Source organism: Cydia pomonella, chromosome 1 (genome assembly GCF_033807575.1).
Source record: "Cydia pomonella isolate Wapato2018A chromosome 1, ilCydPomo1, whole genome shotgun sequence".
Classification (NCBI taxonomy): domain Eukaryota; kingdom Metazoa; phylum Arthropoda; class Insecta; order Lepidoptera; family Tortricidae; genus Cydia; species Cydia pomonella.
The window spans coordinates 11,826,010-11,847,579 of NC_084703.1; the positions used below are offsets into that span (position 1 = coordinate 11,826,010).

The window sequence follows — 21,570 nt, forward strand, 5'->3', positions numbered from 1 at the left end:
ACACATTCAACTGCATTTAAAATAAATTATTCCACACCGCGCATGAAATAAAGCACTAGATAATAAACAAAGAGAGCAGCTGTTCCTTAACACAAGTTCTATGTAATAAATATATACATCAAATATTTCAAAATAAACACAGACTAACTTAAGTCTAGTCAAAAAGACCCCCCCGAGTTGTCCCCGGCGCAAAAGTACCCATAACGCTAGCCGCGTTGCCACGTTGAATGGCGCTGGATAACCTGTAATAAATAGGATAGAAATATGAAAAAATATAATAATAATAAAAATGGCTATAAGTAATGCTTAAAAGAGTTCAGAAGTACCCTCAATTCCTTATGGAATCCATCATCAGAACTCAAGCTTGACAAAAATGTGCCTAGAATACCTAACTACTTGACAAACATACGAAGAGAACAAATTGCGAAACGTGAACTGTGCGTTGTTGAAGAGTTCCTTTCTGTTCATTATTAGCAGTTCCACTTAATCAAATGTCACTTCTACAAATGTAAATGCTTGATTTGTTGATGAAAATACTAAGATTACTATATATATGTCTTAAACATTTGCGGAGTTCCCTTGATTCCTCATGAACCCCATCGTCAGAACTCGAACTTGACATTTTTTTTTCTTGAAAATCTAATTTGTTTAACAAACATAGGGAAGAGGACAAATCGCCAAATGTGAACTATGCGTCGTTAAAGAGTTCCATTCTGATCATCATCAGCAGTTCCACTTTATTAAATGTCACTCTTTTAAATGTAAATGCTTAATTTGTGAAATAAAATACAAAAATCACTATGTGTATGCCTTTAATATTTGAGGAGTTTAGTCGATTCCTCATAGATAACCATCAGATTTCGAGCTTGACAAAAATGTGTCTGGAAAACCTAATTTGCCTAACATACATAACGAAGACGACAAATCGCCAAGCGGGAACTATGCGTCGTTGAAGAGTTTCATTCTGCTCAGCATCAGCAATTCCACTTCATCAAATGTCACTTACAACCGAATTGAGAACCTCCTCTTGAAATCTTTTGAAATCTTGAAGTCGGTTAAATAACAATAACGTCCTGGAAGCCTCTATTCAGGTCTTACAAGATTGCCACACTCGGTATGATTATCCTCATAATGTTTGCATCGTTCTCAGCAGTGTGGAGAGGTCCTAATACATCTAAATACAATGAAACCATCAGTTGTCGAATAGTGAACGGCTTGCATGTGTGTGTTGTCTTCTGTTCAGAGTATGATTTGCGTTGGTACTCATTACGAGTATTCTGATATTATTTGGTATCTTGAAAGTTGTAGTAACGTTCCGATCAAACTGTTACGTATTGCCTTTTGCCCTATTGCTTGTATCACGCCACAGTGGTTCTTGTGCAGTGTGCTTTGAATAATAAAAACATGTTCCCGTTAAAACAGCGAAATGTTCATCGGGCATAGATTTGTTAATTATTTTCTCACTTAGAGGCCCTTGTGTTTTAGTGACTAAACAACCAAACAGCTCTGCCGTCTCTGTAACGTTTACGGCGGATGTGCTATAATAGACTACGATGAAGTCTAAAACATATTCATAGAATTTTCCATTAATTAAATGTGGTGAACAGCCTTCTCTGATTAAATATAAAATTTTATTTTAATGTAAACATGTAGTCTTACTTTTTTAAGCACTATTTATAAGTTGTTGGATGTATAACGGAAAATAAATCAGTAGACGCTGTCCGTGGAACTGGTAACTATCCTGAGGTCACAATTTTCATTTCAATAAAGCTTGTGTTGAGGGTACTAGACAACGATATATATATATATATATATAATATATAAATATTTATGAATACTTAAATACATAGAAAACAGCCATGATTCAATAACAAATATCCATGCTCATCACACGAATAAATACCCTTACCAGGATTTGAACCTTTGAAGGCTTGAATCAACAGCATACTAAAATTTCGTGAGTTTTGACCGAAACCACTTCTTCCCTATATTTGCCTCGAAATAATAATAAAAAATATATACTAAAGGATTAGTATATATATATTTTAATTCGAGACTAAGATTTCCCCTTTAGGTAAACGAATAATAAATCAATATCGTAGGAATATTTACAAAAATTGGTAATCAGCCCTACGGTAAGCTCAATAAGGCTGCTGTTGTGGATGTGGGTACAACGAAACGATATTTATAATATATAGATAAATACATATATAACTCAGGAACAAATATTTGTGATAAACAATAAATAAATGCCCATACCAGGATTCGAAGAAACCTGAGATTTCTGCTTCGAAGGCAGGGTGACTACTACTGAATAGGTTAGAATATAAAACAGATGGTAGAAACCATTACTACCACATCACAGTACGACTATAAAAATAAAAGTAATTTTAAAATGATTCACCTACTTATAGCACAATCGGAATAGAACAAACCTCGAAATTTCTCGGACAGTCCTGAAATTTGGTATGTATGTAAATTAAAGGCCCCTTATTCATATCCATACCACTTGACATTTGGGGACCTATAGCAAACGCAGCCATCTTGGAAAATGTGTACCGTCCTGGAGAAATTCGCGTTTTACTCAAAATTTACGTTATGTAGGAAAATATGGTGTAAGACAACATTAAAGCTTATTAAATTCTACGCAAAAAAGTCCAAGATATCTTTGTTTCTCTATTGGGGATCGGATTTTCTTTTTCACACTCTAAACTAAAGATTTGTTCACAAGAAAGTGCAAAACTTAATTTATTTAATTTGTTCTAAATCTTAATCTTAATTTGTTCAACTTGTTGTGTTTGTTTGTTTATTGCTGTATGATGTCTGAAAATAAACGCATTTTTTTATAAAAAATATTTTTTAAATAATGGTGTTGCATGGACACCCCATGGGCGGCTACCATCGCTAATCGCTTAGCATCAGGTGATCCGTCCGCTCGTTTGCCTACTGTATCATAAAAAAAAATCATAATGGGACCTATGTTGACAAGGTTAAAATCTGTCGGGTTTTAATAGCCTACGGTGTATATATGTATATCGGTTCGTTACTACTGCTGCTACTCGAGAGAGTATCGGACCTGTTATTTATAGCTTACAGCTGGACACTTTTGGAAACAGCAGCGGTGGAAACTGCACGCAAATCGATTACATCCTGGTAAACAGAGAAAATCTTACGATGTTGAAAGATTGTAAAGTGACACCACGAGAATCTCTGACAGCACAGCACAGGATCCTAGTTGCAAATCTTCTAATGAAAAAGTCTATAAAGGTAAAGAAAAATAGAACACCAAGAATAAAATGGTACAGATTAGACCGAGAAGGACCTAAACTGGTCAACGAAATAAAGGATGAAATGACAACAACGCTGAAACAAATGGAATGCCTTCCAAAGCCTCTGCAACCAGAAAGCCGCTGAGCATCTTGGCGTGTCGAAGGGATCCCTGAGCAACGACCATGACGCGAAATAGTGAAATGGCGATATGAGATATAAGGTCGCGCGAAAAAAGACCCTCTTTAAACAGTTGCAACAAATCATTGATGCATCTGATAACGCTGCGTACAAAGAGGCAAAAAAGAGGTAAAGCGGGCGGTAGCGCAAGCTAAAGCTTCTTCTGATAGCGATCTATACGCAAAGCTTGAAGCAACCAGTAATGCACCGAGAGCTATTTAGGATCGCAAAACACAGAAATGCCAACACCAAAGACGCGAAGACCATCAAATACATAAAAAACGAAAGGGGCCAACTGCTTACATCAGACTGCGATATCCAGATGAGATGGGAAGATTACTACTCTCGATTTCTCAATGAAATATAACCGAGCACAACGCCCACAGACCCGACACCCCCAACAGCAGGCTCTATTCCTTGTGTAAAACCTGACGAAGTACACGCAGCCGTCAAAGCTATGGCCAACTATAAAGGATTGGGACCGGACAATATTCCTGCCGAGCTGTGGAAGAAGTTAGGTCCGAAAGGGGTGGTATTTCTGACCAATCTTTTTAACACGATCATAACTGACGGTATACCAAGCGAATTGAAAAAAGTCACCTCATCCCATTTTATAAGAACAAAAGAGATTAGACTATGCGAAAATTACAGAGCAATAAAACTCATCTCAAACTCTTAAGATATGGGAACGCATAATAAGTAGAAGATTACTCCAGTCTATTGAGATCACCGAAAACCAGTGTGGCTTTGTTGTGGGAAGATGGACCACTGAAGCAATTTATACCATTCGAATCCTAATCGAAAAATTCAGGGACAACAGGGCTGACCTATACAACGACTATGCGAAAATTACAGAGCAAAAAAACTCATCTCAAACTCTTAAGATATGGGAAAGAATAATAAGTAGAAGATTACTCCAGTTTATTGAGATCACCGAAAACCAGTGTGGCTTTGTTGTGGGAAGATGGACCACTGACGCAATTCATACCATTCGAATCCTAATCGAAAAATTCAGGGACAACAGGGCTGACCTATACAACGACCTACTTCAATACCGTAAAATATATGTACAATCAGACATAGAGATGTCACAACCAGAGTGCGCTGTCCAGCAGGATTGAGTGACGAGTTTGAAGTAAAAGTCGGCGTCCATCAGGGGTCAGCAGCACCCGTCAAATTGCAACAACCACCGCCGTGAACCCTACTCTACGCAGATGACTAAGTCCTCATTAGCGAAACATCTCACGCGCTACTAAAAATGCTGGAGCCATTAAATCAGGTTAGCAGCTTTAAATGTCTAGGCTCGGTCATTTCCAGTGATGGTACTATTGATGTCGATGTCTCCCATAGAATAACCACTGGTTGAATGAAGTGGAAAGATTATAAAGCGGCAGTCCGTCCGGCCATGGCAGCAAGATGGAGTCTCAACCAGGTTCTTCGCAGGAACAGGAAACTAATTTCCTTAAAAGTTAAAGCCAAATTGGGCTCTTTTTCCAAATAAGAAAACAATAAATGTGAATATGTATAAAGGAATAATAGGGGTTTGGCCAAAACCAGAAGATTGGAGTTATACGACGGACTGTACCAAAAAAATGCGGAATTGACCTCTTGTCTCTTGTCTCAACACTGACCGTTCACTTATAAAAGAGAACTACTTCTCTACATATTTTCAAAGTTAGCATTATTATCTCTTACAGTTACATGAAAATCTGACAGAAATTGTAGATAGTTAATTCATATCAGCAATAGTAGCAATACTACTATCTTTAATTCCTCAGACACCACAATGAAACGATGATTTTCTTAAGTGATTTAAGAATGGCACTTGAAAACGAAAACAGAATTGCAGAATTTTTGTCGAAATCTATATAAAAACAGTTTTTTCGCTGGTCCATCTGTTGTGGAAATCTCTTCCGATTCGTCGCAATCAATATCTGAATTTACTGTTGATGACTTACTGAAACTGACGTTGTAACTTGTAATTGCGGCCTTAACTGATGAAACAAACAACACTGTCGATGGTGTGCCATTATTTGACTCAGACGACTCTGTAGATCACCAGAGTAAATCCTAACCATCATTAGTTTTTACTAATAATGTAAATCAAGAAAACGATCCAGAACTACGGGACATATTTTCTCATTTTGATATAGAGCGCTGGCTGTCTCTCGGGCCTAATTCGTACTAAAACTATAAACGGCCATTTAAAATGTCTAAACGGACTTTTGGTTCAGTCGTTCGGTACTGTAATGAAAACATGTTTGTGGGTCATAAAGTTAATGGGGAGAAATACATAAGAGACTGGTCGATTTATTCAAAGAGTACAGGCGCTGTCTATTGTCTTGTGTGCAAGTTAGTTGGCACTGAAAAATTATCTACATTTGCAAAACCAACTGGATTTAATAACTAGAGGAATCTAAAATTAATAGAGAGTCATGTAAATTAATAGAGAGCCCGAACTATAGAAATGCGCTGTAATCTTACTTAACGCGAAGTCAAAATATAGGTTTAAAAAATGGGTTTGGAAACCAAATAAATGAAGAGATTCACTACTGGGAGCATGTACTGGAGCGAGTGGTCGCTGTTATCTGTACTTTAGCTGACCGAGGCTTAGTGTTCCGAGGTTCAGAAGAAAAATTCGGCTCACCTCATAACGGCAATTTTTGGGTTCACTGGAATTAATTTGCCAATTCGACCCATTTTTGGCTAATCACATCACATTAGGGAACGCAGCTTAAGGAATGTTTTATTTTTGTCAAAAACCATTTGCGAAGTATTACGATACTAAAAAAACGACATAAATAAATTACGATAATAGCTGAGACAGTCCACAGCGAAATTATATCACAAATTAAAAAAAAAACCGGCTAGTATAGTACATCCGTTGACTTTACGCCAGATCTAACGCACACTGACCAACTTAGCGTCGTTATACTCGTACGTTATTTACATAAGGGACAACCGATTGAACGTTTTTGAACGTACATCGATCTGCAAAAAAGACATTGACATAGAGTTAGCAAAACAAACCCTGGAATATCTCACAAAACACTGATATTTTGATTTTGCTAAGTGCAGAGGGTAGTCATATGACAATGCTGCCAATATGTCAGGTCACTACAATGGTATGCAACAATAAATTAAACAAGTTAATCCGCTAGCCATATACATTCCCTGTGCAGCCCATTCTTTGAATTTAGTAGGTCGAAGTGCCTTTGATGCCTGTGTTTGTGCCGTAAATATTTTTTCGTTGGATCAAACGCTTTTTAATTTTTACTGGCATCGACATATAGGTGACAAATTTTAAAATCATGAATGAAAATATACTCAAGAGTCTCGCAGACACTAGATAGTAAGCGCACGCCAAAGCCACATGCTATTTCTGAAGCTTTCACCCAAATTATAGACGCTTTAGAGAAATTACAGATAACGACACTCAGAAAGGTGAGTCAAGAAGAGAGGCGGGAAACTTGTCGCAAAAAGTGCAGGAACTAGAGTTTGTGTTATGTTAGAAATGTGGGATAAAATATTCCAACAGGACGAGCCAATGATTACAAAAAGTAGATGTGATGCTCGAAATGTGCGCGTGTTTTAAACACACTTGGAGACGATTTTGAGGAAATTGAATCGCGTGCAAAGGTGAACCTCACCTTTACACGCATTAATTATACAATAAAATTACGCTATAATGAAGAAGGCGAAATATGCCCAACGAGGGTCTAGCTGCAGAAATAAATCTCAGTCCTAGAGATCAGCTAAAATTCACGGGCTTTTATCAAATAAATGATGAAATGCGGCGAAAGTTTTCGTCCTTGTCGAAAATTCCTGATTTTAATTTAGAAACCATTATTGCATAAAGCATGTACAGATGATTTAGACAATGAATTGTAAAGTGAAATTGGACAATTTCATTCATATGTTGTACATAGAATCCGTTCCAGTTCCACTGACTAGTATAACCACCTCAAATTTGTCACATCAGCAATCTACTACAAAAAAATTAAAATGCCAGAAAGGGAAAGAAACGAAGGACGGAGCGAGATGGCGCCAAAAAAAAAATTTAGGAGTTCAGGTGACACGTTTCTCGAATACGGCGCACGCTTCACGAGAAAAAACTATGAAAATCTATTGTTTAAGAAATTTTCATAAAAGTCTTCATTTTACGACGATCAGCCATTTTCGGCAACTTTCGGTTGGTTTCGGTGGTTTCGCTACACATCTACAAAGTTTAAGTAGTCCAAATTATGTTCGTCATGTTGGTATGCTGTTTTATCCGTGTTATTTCACTCGAAGTAAAATTAAATATGAAAAGTGCTGTCAACCTATGACCAAATTTAATAACGTAAATTCAAGTAACCTAAAGTATGTTTGTTCTAAATTATTAAATTAAAGTAACCTAAAGTATGATGTTGGCGCAAGATGTTGGGGATTTATTGGACGGCGCGCCGGAATAATGCGTCAATCCTGACGGAATTAAAAATCCAATGCCGGTTGTCATCCATTTGTCTCCAACGGATCCTTAGTTACTTTGGACATGTAGCCAGACAGGAGCCGGACAACTTCGAAAAGCGCATTATGTTTGGCATGGTTGATGGAGGACGGGGTAGTGGACATCCACTAACCCGCTGGGTGGACATTGTAAAGAAAGCCTGCCAGGGATCTACACAGGTGCCTATTATTGGGAAGGCGAAAATCGTGCAGAATGGAGAGCCTTGGTGCACAAAATAACGATCTCATGTGATCGCGACCCTCAGTCATGAGGAAACGAGTTTGTCAAACTGATAATTTTATCGCTGTTTTTTACTCGAAGCGAAATAAAAAAATAAAAAGTGTTATCAACCTTAGTCTTTGCCCATACAAGAAGTGTGATAGTTTGTGGAAAATATTCCTTCCTTCCGATCTAATACCGCCTTTAATGGATGTTTGTACAACTGTACATTAAAAATCAAAAGTGATATCAACCTTAGTCTATGCCCATACGAGAAGTATGATAATTTGCAAATATATGAATGAAAAAATGAAAAAAATTGTAAACTAACCCCGTTATTCATAAAACTTAGTAAACCTCTGTTAAATTTTCCCACTTTCTAACAAACACAAATGTCAATATTGCAGACAGGGACTAACAATCATCAACGGCATTTTAAATTTAACAGACGTTTATGCATCATTGGCCACACCATCTGTTGTAGATGCTTGTTGCGGCGCTTGTGGGTTTATGGGGCTGGGCATCGCCGTTGGTGGCTATAAAGTCCTATAGCAGCGCGACATTTCTTTCCACATCGATCGCATACAAATCGTGAGTTCGCAGGAGGTGGTAGAGCACGACGAAGATTATAAATATATAGCTTTTGAAAATAAGAATATCGCCTCTGAAAATCAAGCTTTAATCAATATTATTTAAAGATAAATTAAGTTATATCGATCTCCTGGAAAATCATACCCAATGTAGTAATGTTTGTAAACATCCCTTCAATTATACTTTACATAATAAGGCTGGTATTTAAACATAAGACAAACTCTTTATATCACTTACGCGAGCGGTGTCGCGGGCTCGTTCAGTTATATACTTAATATATAATCCATGATGACAATTTGAACAGCGCATTCCCGAATGTAGGCACAGCACTGACAATATTCTTGTGCACAATGTAATTTCACGGCTGCGGCTGAACGTTCGTTCGCCAAATAAAAAATATAAAAAAATGAGAGAAGAGAGACAATGACTAAAGAGAGGAACTAATTACCACATTACCACACCGTCATCTTCATCATCGCTGTCATTCTTTGGTTCATTTTTTCCGGCTGAGCTTTATTCGCAACAACAGTATTTTCTTGTTTTTGTACTATTTTTTGTACTAATATTTTCGTCTATTACTGCCAAATTGAATTGCATGTGCAAAACAAAGGTATGATAAGCTGGTGAAGACTTTCCGCGCTTTATCATCACGCTTGCTTCATCAGTTGTAAACTATGTCCTGAAATGGCAGGCCAAAAATTTCCAACCAGCCCTTTAAATCTGATGCCAGTTTTGTTGCAGGTGCAGGTCCGTTCATGCCAATTAAACCCAAATTCAAAAATTTGGCTGCATTGTTAGTACATAGATAATGTATGTTTACATTAATGTATCACCGATTTCTTGTCGAAGTCCATTCGTCAGCAGTAACTGAAAATTTGTAGCCTTTAGTTAACGTCCTGATCTAATGGGAAAATCCATCCAATTTGATTACCGCCAAATATTCTATAACTACAATCTGTATTATGGTATGTAGAGACTCTGGAAGCTGGTGACCACTTTCAATAAATGATTCTCTTAAGTCAGGTTAGGTAGCTCAAATTATTCTTAATAGAATATCGACCACAGCCACCTTCCGTGAAATCCTTATTTCCAATGAATTTAACAAACATGGAAACTATAGGTCTAGATTAAGAGAAGAAACTGTAATAATATATTTTGTATGACCGTTTGTTTCATATTTAAATAAATAAGTAATGTTATGAGCCTATCGTTAATGCCTTTAGGGGGCTCTAATAGCATTCGGGCAATGTTATTCCTGATCGCAAACCCGACTCCACTGGCAGCTCGTTCATTAACAGGCTTGCCTATCCAGTAATAGGTATATCCACCCAAGTCTTCACAGAGTTCCCCGCTATCTGCTAGGTGTGTCTCACTGATCGCAGCAATATCTATATTTTATCGGGATAACTCGCGTGCTATGAGTGCAGTTTTTCTTTCAGGACACTGATTGTTTTCGTTATCTAGTAGGGTTCTTACATTCCAAGCTGCAATATTGAAAAATTTATTAATTTTCATTAGTTTCTTTCGACCGCTGATATTGGTGACCAGTCGACCGCGGTTAGCCGGCTGGGATAAAAAGAGACGAGCTTTGTTTAGGCCACCTTTTCTAGGCCCTTCCCCGGATTGGGGAAAGCAGTGCGATCCCTAAATAGGGCTGCTTTGTCGTCAGGCGAGCTGCCGAACCAGATCTCTCGTCTCACTTCCGGAGTTCCGGAGCGATCATCACCGCCCAACCGCGTGCGGAGAGCCAGCTAAGAATTAACTCCCCAGTTCAATCCCCACTACCAGTCCCCATCGCCGTAGGACATGCACTCATTTTCCGGGCCGTGGAGAGTATTGGATACATTATTTATATTACAATGGGCACGTGTCAAATACATAAGTAAAGTCTCGTAAAAGTTCACATTCAACGCTTCTTGAATTACTTTTTGTGATATTAACTTGCAATTTCTAAGCCTTATTTTTAGTATCTCGCGAAGCTCTTTCGAACCTATATTGCCTTAAAATTATTTTAGTAAAGTCGAATATTTAGCAAGTACTGCTTTTTTTTTAGCTTTTTCACGGCGTTAAGATACACAAAGCATTATTTTATGCTTCATCTTTTATCACAAGCTCCTTGCAACTTCTACACGCAATCCTAGACCGCTAGCGCCATCTTTCCATCGAGATGTTAACTTTCTAAACTCGTAACTTGCCGAGCATCCCTTTTCTACGCATAGCTAAGATTCCCCTTCAATCAAGGAAAAGATAACCTTAACAAACTGTTGAGGGCGTTAGTGAGACTTGTGAGGATATTTACTAAAACATAATTAAAATATATATACATATATGAGATGGGCTTTATGTCTCTCATAAGGTCTCCCGAAAAGATACGAGCCATGCAACACGCAATTGAATGTCTTTAATAACAGAAATATAACAACATTTCAAAACCTTATCATCATTATGCGTGAAGACTAGTGTGTGATTTTTTTCTTATTGTTCGTTTAGGCGAGTGGCAAGACTCGGGACGAGTGAAGAATGACATTTCCGCACGTGTAGCGAACGACATTTTTTAATACAGTTGCGAAAAAATAAGAAAAACAACAAGTATTTCTTTTATGCATGTACTATATTTAAGACAAAACCCAAGAAATTACCCCTCCTGTTTTAATCGTTAATAATGTACCTTACCGTTTCCTTTACTTTTCTTTAGGTGTTGAGAAGGGAAGCCTAAGCGGAATTAAATATTTTGTCAGTGGGGGACTAGGTACTTATATTTTATTATGATACGGTATCAACATATTTCGTAGTACGTTTCGCGCGCAATAAACAGCACGAGCGAGGTCATAATCTTAAATCAAAATCTTAACAAATTGTAAATTCTGAATACCGCTCCTAGTAGCGTAATTGAATTATTAAAGTAATTGGTCTGACTGCGCTGCAGCCGATGATTGCAATCAGCGCAGGCAGGCGAATTAATGTAACATTAATGTCATATGAGTAAATCGATGGGCATGTTCATTACCATTCGGATGTCGAACAAACGATTCAGTATTTAATTAATATTTAGAATTTAAAGGTATAATTAAGCAATCATTCTCATAATCTTTTAAACTTAAGCGTGGTTTTGTGGTAACTTTAACATCACTACTGGACATTAAAAATATCCTCCTAGAACGTTTCATGGTCACAAAATTGCACACACTTTATTTTTTTTTTTTCTTTAAACTATATTTGTACACCGATAGGTACTTGATAATATTGTTTACTTGTTGCAACGGCACTTGACCTCAGATCTAGATAAACTGAACTAAACTCTAGTGCGGCTGCTATGAGGTCATCAGGTATCAGGTCCGATCGGGATGATACCTACGCTTTTATAGTACCGACGAAAAATATTCAAAGCGATAGTTGATCATCGGTTCTTTTAAACTCGATACCGCAATTAACTTTTTATACTTTTTCTTTACTTTTTAATACTACATCGGCATGCGGCATGCGGCCCACCAGATGGTACTCGTAAGCGGTCTCCGTAGCCTATGAGCGCCTGCAACTACTTATACGAGTATACGCGTTGCCCACCCTTTTGAATCATGTTATTGTGTACAATGATATAACAGGAGGTAGGTTCAATAGGAAATGAAACTTTTTGTGATGTGTGCCATTTAACACACCTTCCATTATAAACGAGCAGATAAGTGGGCCCAACGCGGGTAAGCTAACAACAACCGTCAATAAATCTACGATTTTATTGTATTAATGTAGCGAAAATACAGTCATTAATTATGAATTTTATTGAATTTCAATTTAGAACATCGTTTTTTAAGTTTTTACATAAAATCTTCACACAATCGAAGAAAAATAAAAGGTCTGTTAAAACTCGCTTTGCCCAGACTTGGGTTTAAAGTGGGTTGGTGCTTTGGGAAAAACGGGTAGTGGTTGGGCAAAGCAGGTATTTTTAAAATTAAACTTATATACCTTATATTTAAAGTAAATATATAATCACAGAATTGTTACATAAACAATGTACTATGATAATCACTACCAAACGGTATCGTAAAATGAGATTTAACGTCATTGAATGTCCCAAACTACTACCTTTAGAAATTTTGATTTCTTTGAGGTTTCGACGCGAATCTTTAACAATTTTAAGTTACTTTATTTAGAGATCTTACAATTAATATAAATGTGTACATTACATATAAACTTAGTAAGTGGGTGGCTACCCACTTTGCCCTACTCGCTTTGCCTAAAACCACTTATTATGACTGACAAGATATAACTTTAAAATATGGGCAGAGATGTAAATGCATTCAATCTAATTTAAATGGTAAATCTAGCTAAAATCATACAGTTAAACTAGCTATCTGCTGCGATATCTGACTAATCAGACAACACTTACCTTGATTTTTTATACAAAAACACCACAAAACTTTAACGGCATACAGCCAGGCGTCCTCTGAATAGTGCGGATTGCTGGGACCTAATTGGCCGAAACTCGTTGACGGTCGATCTCTTAGGGTGCATGCATACATTCACAGTACGGTTACATACAACGATGTATGCCTATACATCGTTGTATGTAAGCGGGTAGGCGCCTGCCTACCCGCTTTTGACCTGGTTACCTTATAATGTATGCGGAGTGAAATCGGCACAAAATTCAATATCGTATTAAATAAAAACAACATGCTTCTTTTTGTTTATAAATATTCATGTTTTTTGTGACGTATTTAACAATATTCAATGTAAGATAAAGTTAGAGGGCAGTTATGGTACTTTAAAACCATCTATGTTGAAAACACAAATGTTATCATTTTTTTAGTTACAATTTTATCTTCCTTGGGAAAACCTTTTGTTGGGAAACTTTATGTGCTCGACATACTTCACATTCTCACCCGTTGAACCATTGGTGTTCTCAAAATAATAGTTACCTTGCCATGAGTTTCTATTTTAAGTAACATACGATTAGTCCCCCATAAATCCAATAATGCAAAACAGCTGTTTTTTACATTTTTGACCAAATGACGTTACCGCATTTTCAGGGCCTTTTTTGTTTTCGGAGACGGTGGGCTTAACTTTTCTTAAATTGTTTGTCGATGCCCATATCATTAAGATATTTTTAAACAGTTTTACTGCAACATTTGAATGTTCTCGTGACCTCTCTGTAAGATTTTGTGAGTCACCGGGTCTACCTTTTTTTTAAACGATCTCTCCCAGAAAACTAGCTAATGCTGGAATGGTTCCCAGAACCAGACTTTCTAGCGGTAGTTTTTGAAAAGAAAAAGGACGCACAAATATTAAAAATAGACCATCAGCTCTAACCCGTTTCCACAAAATGTTCCACTATCTTCGCTTCCGGTGTAGATAAATAGTACTGGAAAAATTACATACAGTTTCGCGACAGTGTTCTTCTAAATTGACCATAATTTCAAGAGAGAGTGCAATGCTCATCAAACTTGCCGGATTAATTGACATATATATAGACTTTAAATTGGCAGTTAGATATAATTTCAGTTTATTTTATTTTTTTACTTTTTACATGTTCCAAACTTTGTGCAGATTTCACTCCGCATACGTTAATAAAGAAGTCAAAATTTAAGTAGGTACACAGCGTGCGTTCCGTAGCCCTCGGGTAAAAACTGCACCCGTAATAGAAAAATTCAGGGCAAATCGCCTAGTATGTAAATGGTATACATATGACGAGAAAGGAATTACCTTGTATGTTCACAGACAACAACATACACACACACACAACACAACACAATAAAAGTTCTATTTTTTTATGATACACAAATTTATAAATTCTTTACTTAATAATAGTTCATGGAGACTAATTAACAACTGCAAACTATTATTAGTCAAAATGACTGCCTTTCGATCGCGGCACTAATCTGTTCCAGTGGGATTTCCTTTGTTGCTTTGACCAGGACTCGTTTTAGAGATTCCAAGTTTGGGTGAACCTTTTGGCAGGCCCTGAGCTCCAATTCATTCCATAGAGAATAGTCAAGGGGATTGAGATCAGGACAGCAAGTCGTTCTTACAGACCGCGGCTGACCACTTCTTTGACGATCTTTTGAAGAACGAGTCTCCTGGTAACGTTTTAAAGTGTAATAAACAAAGTTACAGCTTACACCAAAACTTTTTATGTCACGGATAATCTCCATTGATTTTTTACCGCATTATGTAGCGAAAAAAAGCAAATTTTTTGTTGTGTTCATCACGAGAAATAAGAAATCAAACCGCTTCGATAGACCATGGACATTCCAAATTCATTGAAAAAATAAATTAAAGCTGTCATTCTTCTTATAATTTTTTTCTTGAGCAGGCAAACCAGGAGGAGGTGGATGGACAGGTGTAAGAGACGATAATTATGAAAATAAAGGACATAAATTATGAAATGATGTACGACAGAGAAGTTTAGAAGAAAAATACATGTTGCGCCAACCCCAAGTCAAATCAAGTCGGGCTGTATTTGTATAATTCAATTTTGTTTAGTTACCTAACCTTGCATCTTATTTATAAATTTGAAAATTAACTATTATCTTGGCTTAGTATTCATGAAATCACCCTTACTTTTTAGGTTGCTACCGGGCAAAATGTTTTTTCATTATTCGGAGTTTTGGCGGGTTCTCTGTTCGTAGTCGCTTCCCTCTACAAATATTGTTACAAATGTGTAACAATATTTAATTCCACAAATAAATGTTTTTTTTATCGTGTCTCGCCATAGTACAGTATATTCTTCTGCTCTTGCACGGCGATTTTTCTTGATGATCTTCCTCAGAATCCTGGTTTCTGGTTTGCTGGTTATTCATAGACTGCTAGCATTCTATAAAGGTGCGACCAGACCGCAGCGTAAAAAACGGTCACGATACGGAATCGCAGTGACGCGTCGTATGCGTACCGTTTTTGACGCATGGTCCCCACATCGCTGCTTAAAATACGCTGACGCACCGTAAATTGATCTGCGTAATAATCGCAAAAAATATTACACGGAGATCTTATGGCAGACACCACACCGGTGACGTAAAAGACGCAACTGTTTTGCGAACAAAAAAGATTCGCGTGAAGCACGTCACTGCGATTCCGTGCCGTCATCGTTTTTTAAGCAGCGGTGTTGGGAGCATGCGTCAAAAACGGTACGCATACGACGCGTCACTGCGATTCCGTATCGTGACCGTTTTTTAAGCTGCGGTTTGGCGCACCTTGAACCGGTGACTGTTCCGTTTTCCGGTGATGCTCGATGGTCGTTTGAATTGTAGATCTTGGTAACGAAAGGTCCTTGGATATTTGGTACGTAGACTTGCCGTTATTGTTATTGGAAGTTATAATTTTCCGCACTTCTTCCGTCACTGGCTTAACTCGTGCCATTTCTATACAATAATCATTATGGACAAAATAAAATTTACTTCGAATTCAACTTTTTATATAGCCTCTATCATTTGAGATGACTGAGAATATTTTATTTTAAAATGTTTTTATCTCAAATAGACGAGCTGTTTTGCCTCACATATGAATTAGACGTATATTTTTGATTGTGAGATAGTAATTTTTTGACATAATTATATTAAATTAAATACCATTACTTTGTACCACGCAATATTAAACTGGTTTAATGACTTTGTGTGTATTGGCTACCTGCAAAGTGCATGGTTGGGGTAAGTAAAGCGATCGCAACGACTGTGAAAATTGGAACTAACCAAGGATAGCGTTTATAACATTTCGTACAAGTTATATGACTCGAATGGTAACTTTAATTTATGATTAATCCTGAAATATTTATTTAAACTGTATGATGTAAGGGGCCATTGTAATCTGTATGGAATGCATAATATAACTAACGTATTTAACTTAATAATTATTAATATTGTATCCGTGTAAATAGCTGGGCAAATGCTATTTCTATAAGACGTTAAGAATGGGTATGGTAAGTTATCCTTCAAAGATAGACTTTCACCATCGCGGATTATTTTGTAGACCCTTAAAAGAAAGACAACCTCACCATTCACTGTTTTGTTATAGCTCAAACGGATTAGGCAGCGTTTCCGATTAAAGCTCCTAGACAGCGTGATTTTTTTCGACAACATTGTCATATTTCATTTATTTTCAATAACAATATACATAATGGATATATACAGATGATTGATATAACTAGCTTATATCTAAAATAGGCCCTTGAGGAATTGTACCAAGGATGCTGCCGCATCACCTCGTTGTATCGCAATACTGATACGTTGTGCGAGGAAGCCGCCAGCTCTTCGGTCACCAGTTACGTCAACCAGATGTTTCGCGATTTCTCCAAAAACACATTCCATCTACATTTCAACCAATTTACACAAAACCTTAAAGTTATATACCTACCTAAACCTTCCACAAGAATCACTCTATTGCGTGACAGTCGTGCACACAGCCTGGGTTTAAATACTCGTACCAGTCTTTGAAACAAGTAGCGTACTTTAAAATCTGGCTAGACGACTTGTAAAAAATAACATCCAACCAGAGCGACGCAGGCTTTAATCAAAATATAATTTGTAGATAAAAAATATTCAAACCATCAGCGGAAGCTACGGACTAATCATGAGCAGATTCTTTAAAAAATAACTGCCCCGCTGGAAAACTATCGAATAAGTATTATTTTAGCCTTGAGTTTTTATCAGATTGTAGATTTTTTCGCGCGAAAATTATAAAGAGTGATGAGAATTGAATTGAACCATTTGGCTTAAAAAGCCAGTATACAAATTAGCTATCCACTTCTTTTCTTACTTAATTAAGAGATAAATAATAATTTGGTTATACTTTCACTAAACGTTAAATCGAAAAGTAACCAAGTGCATATCGCGGATTCTATTCTTAACCCCTGACGCAAAAAAATGTTTAATGAGTTTTGCATTTATATCTTAGCCCTCAAACGGATCGAAAAGTCTTGTCTGTCTTCTTATCTTAGCCATTGACACTAATCAGTTTTACATATTACTATATTACGAGTATTATTCGAGTTTATGACAATATTGTATTGTAAGTCTATAAATGACTATAGTGCCTATAGGTTATAAAAGTTAGTACATTACGATACAAGTGCGAAAAGTAGTAAATTCGCAACAAGTGGCGATAAATTAAATCACGCCCGAAGAAAGTTGCGAATTAAATATTCCGATCCCATGCGTAACGTACAGCACAGCGTTTTAAAGTACATAATATGGCCCTTTAGTTTTTCGATATAGGCATGTACTCGTAAAGTGCTAGTGCGGTAAAGTAATTGATTAATACTTAATTAATTCTTCTCTCGCATGTGTATATACCGTACAAAAACGCATTTTGTATATTATTCGACATTAGCAACTATTTCTGTTTAATCTTCATGAAAAACAAATTATAAGTGGAAAATATTAATAAAACTTCTTGGTAGTTAATAGTCTGCAAACTTTACGTCGTAAGGTATTACCAATTTCAAATATAGGTACTACTAAACTTTATCTCATTTAAGCTACTAGGCCAAGTTTGGTCATAGAGAAATAAGAAGTAATAGAGTGCTCACTCCATACATTAGTTTTGGTACCAAAATGCTTAATATATACGCAAGCGACATCTAGCATCGAGTAGCGGAACTCTCAGTACTGCTACTCGACAATAGATATCGCGGCAAACAAAAAGTCTAATGCTCAACGATTTTCAGCTAATATTTGACACCACATCGCCTGAATGCCTAAACTTCAAATTGATGTGGTATAACACTACCTAAAACTCAAATTACTTACATTAGAATAGAATAGAATAGAATATTTTTTTATTCGTAGACACAAACAAGACACATTACACAAGAGACATTAATGACTGCTGTGAATGCTGTGATATCCCATTGTCTTTAATTTCAGCAGATCAAAGATTTGATAATACGACAAAAAAGTTTAAAAAATGCACATAAGAAACATGTAAATTTAATGTACCTACTTAAAAAATAAGTCCTATCGTCAATTTGGTATTTGTAGAAATGAACATTTGAATATTGTGACAACGATATGAATTAGCCTTGTCGTATTATGGTCGTATTAGACATTTGGCCATTTTAAGAAGGAAACAATTTGACATGTTTGTGCATTTTGGGACTAAATTGTTTTGAAATTTAAGACAAATAAAGACAGCTGATATATGATATTTAGGCGTAATGAAACCAAAGCGTTTTTAGCAGAGAACGGAAATAAAACATGGAATCCGCATTTGAGAACATTATCGTTTAAGTTCTCGGGGCAATTAGCGCACATACACAATTACGCCGACATTTAAATAAGACGATACGTTTACAGAGCCTGTAATCAACACTGATAAATGAAATAATGGTCATCAGTAACCAATCAGTGACATTAATCTGCTAATAACCTTCTTGCTGTACGTACTGGCAGCTGAGAGTTCACGGTTCATATTTTGATTAGAATATGACGTGAACAGGGATAGGTTTAAGCCATAATAGTTTGAAGAACTAGTCAAATAATCCACGTATATTAAGTTTAAAAAATAACTAGTTAAAATGTTGTTATGAAATTAGAGACTAACGCAACATAAGTATAATATTCATTGTTCTGTTAACATATTCCGCTATAAAAAGTATTTTTATCTATATACATCATAAACCCTCTATGATGCCTTCAAAATCCGTAAATAATGGCCAACATTACGATAAACTGTTACAACAAATTTCTTATTTGTGATAATGTGGTAATTGCTTCATAACTACATCAAAATCGATTTAGTTATGACATGACATTAATATTTGGAACATCTCTGAAAAAAAAGCAATTCGATTTGACCTCTATTCTAATATCAGTCGAGATGCCTTTTTGTTCAAAATTAAATGTCAATTGCATACAATTTTGACATCTCTCGCAGATTAGTTTATATCTTATATCGAATGATACGGAAATAGGCCCCGACTCTAGTTTGTCTCAGAATAAAAAAAAAAACTCCGAATGCGTGATATGCGTAAAAAATGTTTTCATTTACTTACTCGTACCGCCATTTGACGTACAGTTTATTTTTTTACTATAAGTTTTAAGTATAAAATGAATATGTTTTGTTGTTTTTAAAGTAACTATGGCAAATACTTCGTGTAAAATGAGCGATAAAAATATTTCGGTGACGGCACCACATATCCGCGAGTTCCGCCAAGAGAGCAACGATGCCCCAACGTTAGCTGTATTTTGGGTTAGTGAATATATCATAGAAAGGTTATAATATGTGTGTAGATAAAATAGTGTATGTAACTGTACATAATTAGGCATTAAAATACTCGTTTCCAAATAAACTACTATTATGACTAGATACATTTTATTATGAATCTGTATGGCAGAGCGTAGGCACGTTCAGGTACTTCAGGTACAGCCAGCATAATTCTTAGGGTTACACGAATCGGGAAAAAAATATTTGAAAAGACTGAGTGACAATAAACGCTTATCCCCACTTTCAGTTCCAACGGAAGTATTTTTTTAGGAAATAGTGACCTATGAGTGACCTCTACGTGCTCTGTGACTTCATCTGCTCTATTCCAAATTTTACTGAAGTTATCAGTACTCCTAGTGTAAATTTTATCGACATCATAACGTGACGAACGCGTTTGCGTTAAGTCTCATTTTGTATAGGATTTTGAGTTTCCAAAACGTCCCGCTTGGCGCGCTCTTTCTAAATCCAATACAAAATGAGACTAAACGCAAACGCGTACGTCACGTTTCAAAATCGAATTTATTTACACTAGGGGTACTGTTTACTTACACGTGAAAAGTTATCCTACTGTCCTTGGAATGTTCAGGATAACTTCTGCACCACTTCACGATACATAAAGACATTTTCAATTATAAAAAAAAACGTTTTTATAAACCGATTTAGCCATCTATCACTGACTGTCATATCGGTCGAACTGAAGTTGCTAATCGAGTAGTTTGTTACCCCCGCCCACCTTAGGGTAGTTTACGTTGGGCTATAATTGGGCGTTCAGAATGCTTTCATGTTTTATTTCCGTTCTCTGGTTTTTAGAACTTATACAACCAGTTATAAAATGCACGCCACGTCATGACGTCAATGATTTTACGCTCATACGTTGTTAGGATTTGCAATCCGGATTAACATACATAATAGTATGGAATTATATGGATTTCCGTCGATTAGGACCCAGATTACAAAACCTAGTGGAAGCTCGTGAATTCTAGGAATATCGTTTAATTACGAGTTCGATTTTGTAGGAGTTCGTCGATATAATGTTGAAGAGGATGGACGTAGACCTGGACGGGGTGATCAACTTCCAGGACTTCCACACGGCCGTAGTGAAGACGCCCTCGCTATTGGAGAGCCTAGGCTACTGCCTGCCGGAGCGCACAGCGGTCTACTCCTTTATCGCCACCTGGTGCCCTACGTGGGAAAAAATGTGAACTTTATAGCAACTTTTATTTTGAGATTATTCGATTTGCATTTTGATTTCGATGATTCTGTATTTCGACTTCAAACGACCACCAAAATGGCTTATTAAAGTGACATGTTTTTTATACTGTAAATTATACATATTATCAACAAAGTACCTTGACATTATTTGAATCGACACTACGACAAAATAGTAAGAAGGCAGTGATCTTGGACACTACACGAAAAGTCCGGCGCTTCCTCTCTGCGGCCCTGGCACGCGGCACCATAGGTTAGGTTTTTTACAATGTGTTTATATATATTTTTATTGTTTTGTGAAGCTTTTTATATTTACTTTATAAACAACCTAACCCAAGAAGTTAAAGAAAAAAAAATTATGCTCGTGTCGTGTGAACGTTACTATATTAGCATGTGTACTAACAACGAGATCCTGCAAAATACTT

At 36.6% G+C, this 21,570-nt stretch overlaps 1 protein-coding gene across 4 annotated transcripts in view; it reads left to right on the top strand.

Annotated features, from left to right (window-relative positions):
- LOC133534831 (calaxin-like) overlaps positions 1 to 21,281 on the top strand; it is a 43,658-nt gene extending 22,377 nt beyond the window's left edge. For all 4 annotated transcript variants that reach the window (XM_061874131.1, XM_061874148.1, XM_061874139.1 and 1 more), the window contains one exon: positions 20,953 to 21,281. In XM_061874131.1, the coding sequence (XP_061730115.1) occupies positions 20,953 to 21,138 (186 nt within the window). In that variant the 3' untranslated portion in view covers positions 21,139 to 21,281. The remainder of the gene's footprint in view (positions 1 to 20,952) is intronic.
- Positions 21,282 to 21,570: the final 289 nt, after the last annotated feature.